At 43.8% G+C, this 15,024-nt stretch overlaps 1 protein-coding gene across 1 annotated transcript in view; it reads right to left on the minus strand.

Annotated features, from left to right (window-relative positions):
- LOC143776649 (START domain-containing protein 10-like) overlaps window positions 1-11,290 on the minus strand; it is a 147,960-nt gene extending 136,670 nt beyond the window's left edge. The window contains exon 1 of the mRNA XM_077266277.1: window positions 10,300-11,290. Within this exon, the coding sequence (XP_077122392.1) occupies window positions 10,300-10,446 (147 nt within the window). The 5' untranslated portion in view covers window positions 10,447-11,290. The remainder of the gene's footprint in view (window positions 1-10,299) is intronic.
- Window positions 11,291-15,024: the final 3,734 nt, after the last annotated feature.

The raw sequence follows: 15,024 nt of genomic DNA on the forward strand, positions 1-15,024 counted from the left end.
TTAACCCCGGAACAGCTAGATAAAATCTAGCCGACGCCAATGAGCATATAGTGGTCAAAAGCGGAATTACCGCTGTCTGTCGAACGACCTGGTCTGAACAGCGTCCGACATGACAGCACCTTCCTCCTGTAACAGCACACTGGTAGTGGAAGGCTTGCAGCACCTTAAAGGTCTTCCACGGACAGGATTTGTATTAATGACTCCTTCTCACATGTCATAGGTGGACCTTTGCTTTCAACCTGTGCAGAGATCTGGACTTACGCAGGAATCTCTTGACTGAGTTCATGGAGTGGTTGCTGAAGGAATCTTGCAGAGCATGGTATAATGGCAGAATCAGTGTAAAGGACAGTAACAAAATAATCAGGCTGTAGAGTAGCCAAAACAGAAGCAGAGGTCGGTAACAGGATATCACATGGAGAATAAAAGGAAGCAGAAGTAATAGGACGGAACCAGGGTCATGTTAAACCTGTAACTGGCACTGGAAACCGAGAGCTAGAGATTTAAGGCTCAAACTTTGGAGTTTAAAGGGACACAATAGGAGGAATAAGTACAAGTACTCTGCGCCTGGATGGCACCAGAAGCCAAGTCTTGGAATGCCAAACAGAAGCAAAAGGAGCATGTACAGTCATACATATTAAATCTACCTTTTTGTTTTTCAACTAGCTTAGTCTTTCTCTTCTTTGATTTACAGCTCTGAATTTACAGGAGCCAGAGAAGGGTAAGTATAGATGGAAAATAAGCTGGGAAATTGCACTTAAGGCTGCCGTCACACTAGCAGTATTTGGTCAATATTTTACATCAGTATTTGTAAGCCAAATCGAGGAGTCGAACAAATAGAGGAAAAGTATAATAGAAACATATGCACCACTTCTGCATTTATCACCCACTCCTGGTTTTGGCTTACAAATACTGATGTAAAATACTGACCAGATACTGATAGTGTGACGGCAGCCTAACTGTTTCGCCCTGCCAAGAGTGTGCAGGGTAAACAGAGCACCTGTGCTTTGTTTGAAAAGTCAAATTCTATTTAACCACTAAAAAATAACTAAGCTATAAAATATCAAAAAACTTTAACTTGTCACTTAAGGGGGTGTCTACTCTATGTGAACTTATACTCACCTCCTGTGCTGGCGCTTTTCTAGTGGGCTCTCATGCCGTTGCTATGACACGTGTGCCCGGCGCCCAATCAGCTCTGGCGTCACTCTCTTCACCTTCGTGTGAATTGAACATGAAGAGGGAGTCCGGGTTGCAGCTAATCCAGGACCTCCTCTTCATGTTCAATTCGTATGACGTCGAAGACAGTGACGCCAGAGCTGATTGGGCACAAGGCTCACGTGATAAGAACCGCATGAGACCTCTGGGAACGCAAGTGCCGACATCACCACAACGGCGCCGGCACGGGATGCAAGTATAAGAGGACACCGGACACTACAGCCAGCTTCATAGAGGTTTCCTTCTGGCTCACATTCTTGTTGTCTTGAGAATGCACAGTCACCCGTTTGCACCTAACAGATAACCTTGATAAAGGCCGAGATTTGGCCAAAACCTTTGTTCTGTTATACATTGAATATAGTGAAATGAACATGTTTTTGAAGTCTTCTCCAGTTTGTGCCACAGGTTTTTCATTTTGTCTAGTCTCTGTGTGAGGTTATATTGTGGTGATGACAAACTTGACATTATTGTATATTGAATACTGTACTCATGAATTACCCTATGTTCACAAATTGCTGGAGACCTACCAGAGCAGAACAGATGAAAGATGAAGATGACAGGTAAGCATAAGAGTAGGTGCAGGGACCTTACATTAATGGCACCACTCCAGTGCTACAATTGATAAAAAACAATAAAACACTGGAGTGTGGTTTTAAGACTAATCACTAAATTCATGGTTCTAAAAACCTGAGATATTGTAATAGGATACTGTAGCTTAAGGATAAGCCCCAGCTCAAGACACAGTCAATTATTTTCTAAAGACATCACTATAAATTGAGACAGAGGTATAGCATGGCAAGTCATGTATTGCAGCCCATAGCCCAGCAATAATGTCCCCATACAAACTAATGATGCCCCCTGAGTAATCTTGTCAAAAGCAATAATGCCACCTTAGCGCCACTCCCAAACAAATATAGTTTATATTCACCTAATTTTCATTGACCAAGTGCTCTTCTCTCCTACACACTGGAGGCACAATGCAGGGACATCAATGTGCCACCTCTGTGCCAGGACGCTGATGTCTTGTAGGCCATAGTACTACGTAGCCTGTATAGTATAGAGAATCCTACTGTATAGGTGGCATTTTGAAATCAATAGAGATTACAGTGGCGTTCGCCGAGAGATGGTTGTGCATTAGCGACAGCACTTTACTTTTATTTGTGCCTAACATTTTGGGCCCATAGCAAACGGCCCTGTAGCCTTCAACTGGGTTGAGATACTGAGATAGGAAATGGTCACACATTCAGTATTTTAAACCCCAAACCAGGAAAGGGTGATAAATACAGAAGTGGTGACTAGGGTTGAGAGAAACGGATCGGACAAATTCAAAAATCGCCGACTTTCGGCAAAGTCAGGTTTCAAGAAACCCGACCCTAGTGTGGGATCAGCCATGCGGTCGGCGTTCTTCGCGCCAAAGTCGCGTTTCATATGACGCGTTCAGCGCAATTTTTCAGCCAATGAAGGAGGACGCAGAGTGTGGGCAGCGTGATGACATAGGTCTCGGTCCCCACTATCTTAGAGAAGGGCATGACAGTGATTGGCTTGCTTTCTGCGGCGTCACAGGGGCTATAAAGGGGCGTGCATGCCGACCACCATCTTCTGCCGATCGTAGCATAGGGAGAGATTGCTGCAGCTTCATCAGAAGAAGGGATATAGTTAGGGAGGGAAGATTAACCCCCAAACCGCTTGTGCTGTAGCGATTTCCACTGTCCAACACCACCTTTTTTTTGCAGGGACAGTGGAGGGTATATTTTTGTGCATCAGCTCTGTAGCTTATTAGTCTGCCTTTATAAGGCTCCCTGATAGCTGCATTGCTGTTTGTACGCCGCTGTGCAAACCAACTGCTTTTTTAAAAGCAAAAATCCTGTTGCTCCTTTCTGCACAATTATCTTGTTTATTTGTCCACACTTTTGTGTGCAGCAGTCCTTTGTATTGCTGCCATACTTGTCCTGAGATCATTGTAGGGAGATTGAAATTGTACTACAGTCCTTGGATTTTTTCATATATCTTCCAGCCACTTTCTGCCACTTACAATGTGTTGTGTTATACACTGGGCTGCCTGAGTTTTGGTGCAGGGTCCACAGGGGACAGCCATAGTGGGACAGTTCTGCCTAGCCCACGGTCTAGGAAACAGTTGGCTGTAGGCGTTCGCCACCCCTCCTCCTCCTCCTCCAGAAGCGAAAGCTCGTTCACAGAGCGCAGTCGCACGACCACTCCATCCGCAGCTGCCAGTGTTGACCACGAGGTGTCCCATTATCGAACAGCTAGTGGCAAGCGTCAGCAGGCTGTGTTACAAATGAAGTGTTTGGGCGACAACAGACACACCGCGGAAGTACTGGCCGAGTACTTGCAGCAAGAAGCTCAGTCATGGCTGGGCAGTGTACATCTTGAGGCAGACAAGGTAGTCAGTGATAACGGAAGGAATTTTATGGCTGCCATAGCCCTTTCAGAACTGAAACACATACCTTGCCTGGCTCACACCTTGAACCTGGTGGTGCAGTGCTTCCTTAAAAATTATCCGGGGTTACCAGCCCTGCTCCTGAAGGTGCAAAGACTTTGCTCGCACATCCGCCGGTCGCCCGTACACTCCAGCCGTATGCTGAACCATCAGCGATTGCTGAATCTTCCCCAGCACCACCTAATAATTGATGTTGCAACAAGGTGGAACTCCACACTGCACATGCTTCAGAGGCTGTGCGAACAGAGGCGTGCTGTAATTTATTTGTGGGAGGATACACATACACGGGCAGGCACTTGGATGGCAGACATGGAGTTGTCTGGTGTGCAGTGGTCGAAGCTACAAGACTTCTGTCAAGTCCTTCAGTGTTTTGAGGAATGCACATGGCTGGTAAGTGCAGACGACACCATCATAAGCATGAGCATCCCACTAATGCGTCTGCTGATGCAAAGTTTGATGCACATTAAGGAGCAGGCGTCTGCAGCCAAAGGGAAGGGAAGCCTTGATGACAGTCAGCCATTGTCAGCTCAGGGAACTCTCCTGGATGAGGTGGCGGACGAAGAGCAGGAGGAGGAGGAGGATGATGGGGATGAATATTTATGGGAGGAGGATGCTTCTCAGGGGGCAACAGAAATTGGTGGCATTGCAAGGTCAGGTACAGGGTTTTTGCGGGACACAAGTGATGTTGATTTGCAAGAAAGTGCTCCTCAACCCAGCACAAGCAGTGAATTGACACCTGGAACATTGGCCCACATGGCTGAGTATGCCTTGCGTATCCTAAAAAGGGACCCCCGCATTATCAAAATGATGACCGATGACGATTACTGTTTGGCCTGTCTCCTGGATCCTCGATATAAAGGGAAATTACAAAATATCATGCCACATGAGAACCTTGAGCAAATATTGGCTACTAAACAAGCATTTCTTGTAGACCATTTGGTTCAGGTATTCCCAGCACACAGCAACATGGCAGAGGTGTTAGAGGTGCACAAATCCGAAGTGGTGTTGGACAGAGGGGTTTTATGACCAGGTTGTGGAGTAATTTCGCAATGACCGCTGACACGACAGGTACTGCTGCATCCATTCAAAGTGACAGGAGACAACATTTTCCCAGTATGGTTACGAACTACTTTTCCGCCCTTATCGATGTTCTCCCTCACAGGTCATTCCCTTTTGATTACTGGGCATCTAAAATAAACACCTGGCCTGAATTGGCAGAATATGCATTACAGGAGCTCGCTTGCCCTGCTGCTAGTGTGCTATCAGAAAGAGTATTCAGTGCTGCTGGTTCAATACTGACCGAAAAAAGGACACGTCTGGTTACCCGAAATGTTGATGATCTAACCTTCATTAAAATGAACCAATCATGGATTTCAAATTATTTGGCCCCACCTTCCCCTGCTGACACGTAGCTTGCCTGAAAAATGTCTTGCTTTTGGCCTCCTCTTACTGACTTCTCCAATTCCTCCATTTGCAGCTGCTGAATGTCCACCATAGGCCATTTTTATCCATCCCTAAATGGGCTGACTCCCCCCACAGGGCCGTGGTCACCACCTGGTGCAAGCATCTGTGCCGTTTGCCTGGACAGGTGGGTGTGCACACTCTTGGGCGACGGCACTGGCACAGGATCCCTCATAGTACAATGAAGTGTCTCTGACGGTGGTGGTGCACAACCAACGTCAGACACGCCATCGTAATATGAGGGGCCCTGTGCCAGTACCGCCGCCCACGAGAGAGTGTTCCCACCCAACTCGAACAGTGCTCTACCACTTGCAATACTTACCTCTCCCTGCTCCACCACTGTGTAGTCTGTGCTGTTAAATCCTTCAATGGCACTGCCAATACAAATTTATTGAAATGATAGATGATAGTAAAAATATACAGGGGCCCTGGTCTCCATTTAGACCAGTTAAAACATTGCGCCTACTACCACTGTCTGCTACTTAGCAGAGGAGCCCACCCCTGTACCTAGCTATGCCACCTGTTTATTTATGATCAATTTTTTGGCAGAGATTTAGCCCACTTTATTATTTGGGCCTACTAACTGTGTCTGCCGCTCATTACAGTTGTCCTCCACTGAACAAAGCAATGCCGCCAGTTTAGTCCTGTTACCAATTTTGAACTGCATTTAGCCCACTTTATTATTTGGGCCTACTTACTGTGTCAGCCACTCAATACAGTTGTCCTCCACTGAACAAAGCAATGCCACCAGTTTAGTCCTGTTACCAATTTTGAACTGCATTTAGCCCACTTTATTATTTGGGCCTATATCTGTGTTTCCTCCTCATCCTGCCTATTGCCCAGCCACTGATAGATTAGTCTGCTGGTACATTGACCCAGACCACTACATTCCCCTTGCACTCTACACAGCCAGAATCTGACCCTGCTGAAAGTCAGGTTCCCCTTCCCGCATGCTATACCACCTTACACGGGGACAAAGAGGAAGGTGCAGATGAAAGTGCAGGTTCCTTCATCAGGTGGGGGGGCATACTCGTTGGAGACGTCACTGGCACAGGGCCCCTCATAGTACGCAAAAGTGTTTCTGCCGGTGGGAGGCGCCACCCGCCATCAAACACACTGCCGTACTATGAGGGGCCCTGTGCCAGTGCCATTGCGAATGAGTGGGCCCCCCCTGCTTGCTCAGGATCACAGCACTTGCAAAGTTGAAATACTTACCTCTCTCTGCTCCACCGCCATGACGTATTCCGCGTTTCCTGGGCCCACGAAAATCTTGAGCCAGCCCTACCCCCCCCACAACTTTAGCCAAATGACCCCCAGTTTTCAATGCCTAACTATTATTATAAAGTAAATTAAGATTGACAAGCTTCAGTAATAAGAATTGATGTTTTTGGAATTAAAATGGGCACTGTAGGTGTTTTCCTGTTCTCCACTCACTGCCGACTTTAATTCCCCGTTGACTTGCATTGGGTTTCGTGTTTCAGTCGGCCCCCGACTTTTCGTAATAATTGGCCGATTTCACCCAACCCGACTTTTGACAAAGTCGGGTTTCGTGAAACCCGACTCGATCCGAAAAAAGTAAAAGTCGCTCAACTCTAGTGGTGACGTGTTTCTATTATACTTTTCCTCAGATTGTTCCACTCCTGGTCTTGGCTTATAAATACTGAGGTAAAATACTGATCGTGGCCTTATCCTTAGTAGTGCATGTTTCATATCTGCAGTGTTGCCCTGCCTGTCACAGACTAGTGGGACTTGCTGCAATATAGATGGTATACATAACTTTCACATTCATCTACTATGCAGGTGTATGTAAGCGGAAACATCTGCTTCAATGTAATGGCTTTTTCAGGTAACCGGTTAAGTAGACAATTTTTGGGCAACTTCGTTTCAGCCCTATAGGAGGGATTACACTTTGTTCTACACTTCTTGATAACACCTAGAAATATAACTAAGACTCCTTCAATCAGCCTAAGGTGTTTTTAAATGGAGCTTGATCCTATCTGTCAATACAATAGTAGGCCTTTAGCTTTAGTTTAGGGTTTTAGTGGTGCGCCTTGTCGCTGGCTGTTGGGCTCACACGAATTGGCCAATTTGTGCGCTAAGTACATACATATTTTAACATGTTTTCTACAGCAGTAATGCAATTCCAATTTCATATATTCAATAAGAGTGCAGCTTAAATTTATTACTTATATAGAGTGGCTCTCTTAGCTTGCACCTGTTCACATTTGTCTTCTTCTGATTAGACGTGCCGGTCCTTTTTTTTTCTTTCTATATTAGCTGCACAGAAATACATGGGGCTATAACAATCAGGTCAAGACTAGAGAACTGCCGGCCAGTCCAATTTATATGGACATCTGACTGCATCTTTACACGTGTACCCACACGGCTGTAATTTCAGTCTGTGCCAAGTTTTTTTTATTTTTTTTCGTCCCTGCTTTTCTCAGGATCTGTTCCAATTTTTAGCAATAAGTACCTTATTTTTCAGACTTTAATCCGAAATTTTGGGGGAAAAACGTGCATAGAAAAACAGGGGTGCATCTTATAGTCTGAATGCACCTTAGCAGAAGCAAGGGTAACAGGAGGCTGCGTCGCCACTGTAGGAAGCCGGCGTTGGCAGGAGTAGGGTGATGCTGCAGGCCCTATGCTGAGAGGAGAGGGTGTCCTGGTGGTGTAAGGCAAGAGCCATTGCTCTCCCAGCGGTGGGCTTCAGGAAAATAACGAGCAGACATCTCAATCTGCGCAAGTGTCGACTTTGGTAAGCTAAATTCGAGATATATGAGAGATCCCAATTTCACATTAAAAATTCTTTTGTTTATATGCTCTCATGACTCTAAACTTGGGGTGCATCATATAGTTCGAAAAAATTATGGCCTACAGAATTAAAAAATGCCTGCTTGATTGCACCCTAAAGCTACATTGCCACAATGAGCGTTTGATGTTGCAGATTTTCTCGATAATATCTGAACCTTTTATGTAAACTAGTTACTTGCATTTTGTATGCTTTTTTATTTACATGCGTTTTTATTACATTTGATGCTATTGTTTTTGTCTCTTCTTGGTATGCCATGTTATAAATAAAGCTGCTTTGTTTTTGACACTTCCTGGTATATTGTTTTGACTAAAATTTATTGTAGTCATGTACAGATTTTATGCATTTTTTATGCATTTCTGCCTAAGAAATGTACTAAAATTACATGTGCGATTTTTACCGGTGATTTTTCTGCATCTAATGCAAGTCTTTGTGAAAAACCAGCATAGGTTTTCAAAAACTTAGCGTAGGTGAAAGAGAAATTGACAAGTTATGGTTTTGAAACACGCACTGCAGGTCAGTTTACGCAAAGTAGAAAAGAAGCCCAGTGGGCTGGAGATTTATATATAATACCACCCACTTTGCTGGACCTGTAAGGCTACATTCCCACGATGAGATTTTGGTGAGTTTTGGATGTTGCAGATTCTCTGCACCCATTAAGATCGGTTACTTGCATTTTGTTCGAAAATGTGCAATTTCAAAAACTCATTGTGAGAACGCAGCCTAAGTCACCATATTTTTGTGCAACATAAATACACAGTCAAAAACTGACTAAACTCATTTTGGAAATTTAACCTTAGATTATTTGCACACAACACTTTTTTTTTGTTTGTTTTCCGCTCCTGGTCTAGGTTGAAACCCACCTGAAAAAGCGCCACCTAAACACTCAAAAGAATTAACGTACGCATTGCAATGGAATAACGAGTTGCTATTCATTTGTTTAGTCTTTTAACCACTTCAGGTTACCAAAGATGCCAGGCACTTTCTTCGAGCGTTTTCCATTCTGAAGACACTCCATACATCTGATGCAAGTCAATGGTAAGTCTCAAGTCAAAACTGGGCTTCTTTTTGAGCATTTTACCAACGTTATTGTTTGAAAAACTGTTAGGTCACGCTCACACGTTCAGTATTTGATCAGTATTTTACCTCAGTATTTTTAAGCCAAAACCAGGAGTGGGTGATAATACAGAATTGGTGACGTGTTTCTATTATACTTTTCCTCTGATTGCTCCACTCCTGGTTTTGGCTTACAAATACTGATGTAAAATACTGACCAAATACTGAACATGTGAACGCTGCCCTTGAGGGCTTCTCATTGTTGAATGGAGTTAAAATGAACATCTTGAAAATAAGATGCCCCCAAAACTTTGGAAAAATGTTAACTCCTCCTGCCATTGGCCAAAAGTCTAGAAAAAGTGATTAATAAACAAAACAAACAAAAAAAGCTAAAAACATTGGTGTTTTCTGGAGCACCTGACTAGGGAAGACATATTTAGCAGGAAAGGCTCACTTTAGCTTTTATAGCATAAAATCTCATTATAAGCAATTTCCGCAATATTTGAAAGTAGGGTCACCTATCGGGTGGAGTATTGGGGGACAGAGTGAACGTAATGGATTGTTATGTCGTGATACCTCATGACGATCATAAAATCACATCTGTATAAGGGTAGGTGTAGACAACCGTAGTTTCGGTCCAAGTGCAATCTGTCAAAACATCAGATCGCACTCACAATGTTATTCAGTTTCGCAGAGCACATGTCAGAGTGTGGTTTGATTTTCACGGACCGACAGAATGGCGATTATTTATTCTTCGCATCTAAGAAAAATCCATCCCACCCTGATCAGCTTAATCGGAACAATTATCTCAGATGCAGAACATGCGGTCACGCTCGCCTAGCCTTATGTTCATGGCGCCAGAAAGAGCAGCCTATGTCTCTTCTCCATTTTTCACTTATGGGAAGGATAAGTAAAAAAAGGATCAGAGCCGAGTTTGTCATTTAGCATAACTTTTTGTGATGTCTTGATGCGATCTCAGCAGTTTTCCTCAGAGCTGCAGGAAAAAAGCATTATCAAAAGAAATCATTAAAAGACTAATCCAGCTCTGCTCCATCTGTACATTTTTCCTACTACATCTTTATGGCTGCACGAGCAGACATTCCCCCTTAGGATATTTATTGGTTTTATTCCCGTAATATTTATTACAACGTATACATTCCTCCATCTACAATGCTGACAATACAATAAGTGAGGGCACTATAGTGAGGCGTGGGGGACGGAAAAAAGACGCATTATTACAGTAATGCACTTATTAACTAATAAACTGTTAACTAAACTTCGTACAGGACCCATTTACTTTTACCTTGAGTTTCTTCACAGCCTTAGTAGTGTCTTGTTCCTGGCTCCAGACCGTCACTCCTCCCTTGTTGTATTGGCACTGCCAGCCATCAGGACTCTCACACTGCTCCCGGAAAGAGTTAAAATCTGCATCGTCTGGAATATGCACCATCTTCCCACTTTTCCCAGCACTTGTCCAGTAACTCAGGGGGTTAACGTTGACCTGTCTGTACAATGCACATTAAATGATTGCCTTCTTCACATGGATCTCCGCTCTTCCCTTGAACTTGCAGTTGAGTAGAGAAGGTCTTGCCTTACGTTAAGCTTTGCAGAAGATAATTCTCTGGATTTCCATATTCCCTCTCTCCGGTTATTAGTTTGTGAATATATTCACTTATTATTACGGTTATCCACCTTCCAATGAATTTCCCAGGATAACCTCAAGATTTCTGTGCCTTTTCCCAGGCTCAGTGATCCCAGAACTGAAGTGCACCCCTCCAGGCTTGTATTCCAATAAGCTCAGCTCCTTGTCTCTGGTTTCCTACAGCCGAGCTCTCCTAGTGTATATTATTTAGCAGGTAACATCATACAGGTGTCTTGGATTCCTCACCCAGCCCATTGCATCCACTCCCTCCTCTTCATTCCCAAGCATCCTCCCCTCTCTCCCAGCCTAATCTCCATCTGTTTGACTTTGCAGCAGTTACGGTTTCAGCTCATCACCAGGCAGCTTTATCATCAGGTCCATTAAACAGGCCCGGAGCATAGGTCTTAAGTGTAGCTTTAACTAAAGGCTCGTGTCAATGACGAGAGACGTGAGCAATGCAGCAGTCTCCAAGCGGCCTTGTACTGCACTAACACTGCAGAGGATTGAGCAAGATCTGAAATAGAGTTGTAGCCAGAGAATCTCCTAAAGTATCCGGAAAAGACATGATCCATAAAATAGGTCAATGCAGCTTCTAAATGGGCTGCAGCCTGCTCCGAGCAGTGCTGTAGATCATCCTCTCTGCAGTGCACTGCATCCAAGTGGTGCAGAGAGCTGTGTAATTGATATAGCTCCGTATTACAGCAGAGTGCACTGGAGATGCCGCTGGATAATGATTCCAGGAGGGGACGTAATGTTAGATACGTGCAGAAAAAGAAAAAATGTAGTGGTTAACGAACAGTGGAAAACCGCAGACAACACTTAGGCTACGTTCCCAGGATGAGTATTGATGTTGCAGCATTTGGGCACTAGCGAGACATGCAGCCGCGGGGACTAGGACATATTTTTTGAGCACGCTGAAGACACTCGGTTAGCACCCGAGCATGGCGGATAACACCTTATCCAAGCACGTTCAATTATCGACTAATCGACACCTATTGTTTTTTCACTTTTATTTATATGTGTTTTTGACACTGTTTTTTTTTTTGTCTCTTTTTGATTTGTCATATTTAAATAAAGCTGCTTTGTTTTTCATACTTCCTGGTATTTCACTTTGATAAAACTTTATTGACACAGAGTCTTCAGCAGAAAAAAAATGCATATGTTTTTTAACTCTATACGTTCCACATCTATTCCAAAGCCAGCGGGAAAAACCACACATAAAACTCAGTGTACCCACAAGAGACATTGACAAGTGGCAGATTTCAAACAGTTTAAAAAAAAGCCCAGCGGGCATCAGATTTTTTAAAATCCCATTCACTGTGCTGGAACTGTGAAACACTGCATTATTTGTGCAATGAATATACGCAGTATAAAAAGCTCACTGCTTGAGGGAAGTTACAGGGGTATTCTCATCTCCAAGATATCTCCAATTAGAAATGTAGTATAGTTCTTCTGATTCGCTGTGTTGCTCACTGCATGTGCAGGGCATTGCAGTAACTTAGGTATCCATGGTTACAACAAAGGGCCGTCACCAGTAACATTACAGTATATGCAGAGCTCCTGCATATACTGCAATACATATATATAATTATACAGACAAGGCCATCTCCAGATTGTTGTGGGCCCCCGGGCGAAAGAGTCTCAGTGGTCCCCTTTAACAGATTCTTGAGGGACAGATGCAGCAGAGATATATAATATAGGTATAGTACAATGCCAAAAATTTCACTTACTTCTTACATTTTCTGAGTGATATCTATTGATAGGGCTCATTTCCACTTGCGAGGAAAACGGACGAGTGCAATCCGATAAAAAATGGACCCTCTCTAAGCTATTAACATCTGCCCTCAGTCACTGGCTTTACCGCTCTGGCGGAGAAAATTGCGCGGGAGCCCACACCAATTTTTTCCGCGATTTAACCCTTTAATTTCATAGCTAGAGCCCCCAAATTTGACACACAGACACTTCTTACATTAGTGAAGAGGAATATGTAATAAAAGAAGGGATATGAGATGGTTTATAGTGCCCTATTAGATAGGAGCAAGGCTCCCCCTGGTGGACTGGAGTGTGAAGTGTAGTGTGTGACTTGTGATACCTGGCAAGGTGAACTCATTTAGTACCATCAGATGTAATATCACTCCCCCTGGTGGAAGAGCGACATTACTGCAACGACCAGGACTCTGGGGCGCTGCACTTCCATACAGTATTATGGGCACCACATAGTCCTACATGCAGTATTATGGGCACCACATAGTCCTCCATACGGTATTATGGGCACCACATAGTCCTGCATGCAGTATTATGGGCACCACATAGTCATCCATGCAGTATTATGGACAACATATAGTCCTCCATACAGTATTATGGGCACCACATGCTTCATACATAATAATGGGCCTCATATAATACTCCATACAGAATAATGTATACCATATAATGCTCCATACAGAATTAACCCATATAATGCTCCATACAGAATAATGGACCCCATATATTGTTCCATACAGAATAAGGGACACCATATAATGCTACATACACCACTTTAATGGACTCCATATAAAGTTCCCTACAAATGGACCCCATATAATGCTCCATACAGAATAATGAACCCCATATATTGCTCTTTACAGAATAAGGGACCCCCTATAATGCTCCATACAGATTAATGGACTCCATATAATGTTCCATAGAGAATGGGCCCCATATAATGCTCCATACAGTATAATAGGCCCCATATAATGCTCCATGCAGAATGGGTCCCATATATTGCTCCATACAGAATAATGGGCCCCATATGATGCTCCATACAGAATAATGAGCCCCATATGATGTTCCATACAGAATGGGCCCCATATATTGCTCCAGACAGAATGGACCCCATATAATGAGTCATACAGAATGAGCCCCATGCTCCATACAGTATAATGGGCCCCATATATTGCTCCATTCAGAATGGGTCCCATATATTGCTCCATACAGAATAATGGGCCCCATATGATGCTTCATACAGAATAATGGGCCCCATATATTGCTCCATACATTTAAAAAAAATCAAAAACTTACTTTTCCTCGCAGTCCACAGATCCAGACATCTCAGTGTCCCCATCCTCAGGCTTTCTGCACTGTGACTGCTCAGAGCAGAGGGATCACTGTAGTGACATCATCATGCTCTCTGCCCTGAGATGTCACAGAGTCAGAAAATGCGGAAGACCCCAGAGCTGCAGGGGTATGCCTTCCTAGTAGCAGGTCCTAGTGATTGCACCATCAAATCAAAGTTTATCAGGAGGCCAGAGTACATACTGTAGATGATTGTTGTGAATTCTGCTCTTGGGCTCCCTCCGGTGGTTGTAATGGTAGCGCTGCTGTCTCTGAATCACAGCATTTATCATGTGTTTTCACTTTTTGCAATTTGGACAGGGCTATTTATTCTTGCTTCACCCTTTAGTCAGTGCCAGTTGTCCATTGTTCCTGGAGGATTCACATCCCTGCCTGGTCTCTTCTGCTTTGCAGTTCTTTTCAACAAAGATAAGTTCTGGCCTTGATTTTGCTGTCCACATGCTGCGGTCTTATTGTTCAGTTATTTTCCATGTTTTGTCTTGTCCAGCTTGGTCTGTATAAGGATTTGTTTAGCCAAGCTGGTATCTCTGGAGATGCAGATATACCCTCCATGTCTTTAGTTAGCTGTGGAGTTTTTGTATTTTCTGTGGTGGATATTTTCTAGTATTTTAATACTGACCGCATAGTACTCTGTCCTGTCCTTTCTATTTAGCTAGAAGTGGCCTCCTTTGCTAAATTCTCATTTCAGTCTGTGTATGTTTTTTCCCTCTCCTCTCACAGTCAATATTTGTGGGGGACTGCCTGTTCTTTGGGGATTTTCCCTGAGGCAAGATAGTTTTCCCTTTTCTATCTCTAGGGGTAATTAGTCCTCCAGCTGTGTCGAGATGTCTAGGGAGCGCTAGGTACATTCCACGGCTACTTCTAGTTGCGGTGTTAGGTTCAGGGTCTGCGGTCAGTACAGGTACCACCTTCTCCAGAGTACGTCCCATGCTGCTCTTAGGCCACCAGATCATAACAGTACAACTGGCCCACAATGAGTTAACCGCATCTCAGAAGAAGGGAAGGAAAGTGCTGAGCCATTTTTTTTTCTGTAGTCTGTTGTGTTTTTTTTTTCTCTTCCCTCTTTGCCTCTGGGTGGCTCAGGAGTTCGGCAATGGTATGGATGTTCAGGGATTGGCTTCTCGTGTGGATCAACTTGCTGCTAGAGTACAGGGTATTTCCGATTATATCGTTCAGACTCCAGTTTTAGAGCCTAGAATTCCAACTCCTGATTTGTTTTTTGGGGATAGGTCCAAATTTCTGAGCTTTAAAAATAACTGTAAACTTTTTTTT

The sequence above is a fragment of the Ranitomeya variabilis genome, chromosome 5 (genome assembly GCF_051348905.1).
Source record: "Ranitomeya variabilis isolate aRanVar5 chromosome 5, aRanVar5.hap1, whole genome shotgun sequence".
Lineage (NCBI taxonomy): Eukaryota > Metazoa > Chordata > Amphibia > Anura > Dendrobatidae > Ranitomeya > Ranitomeya variabilis.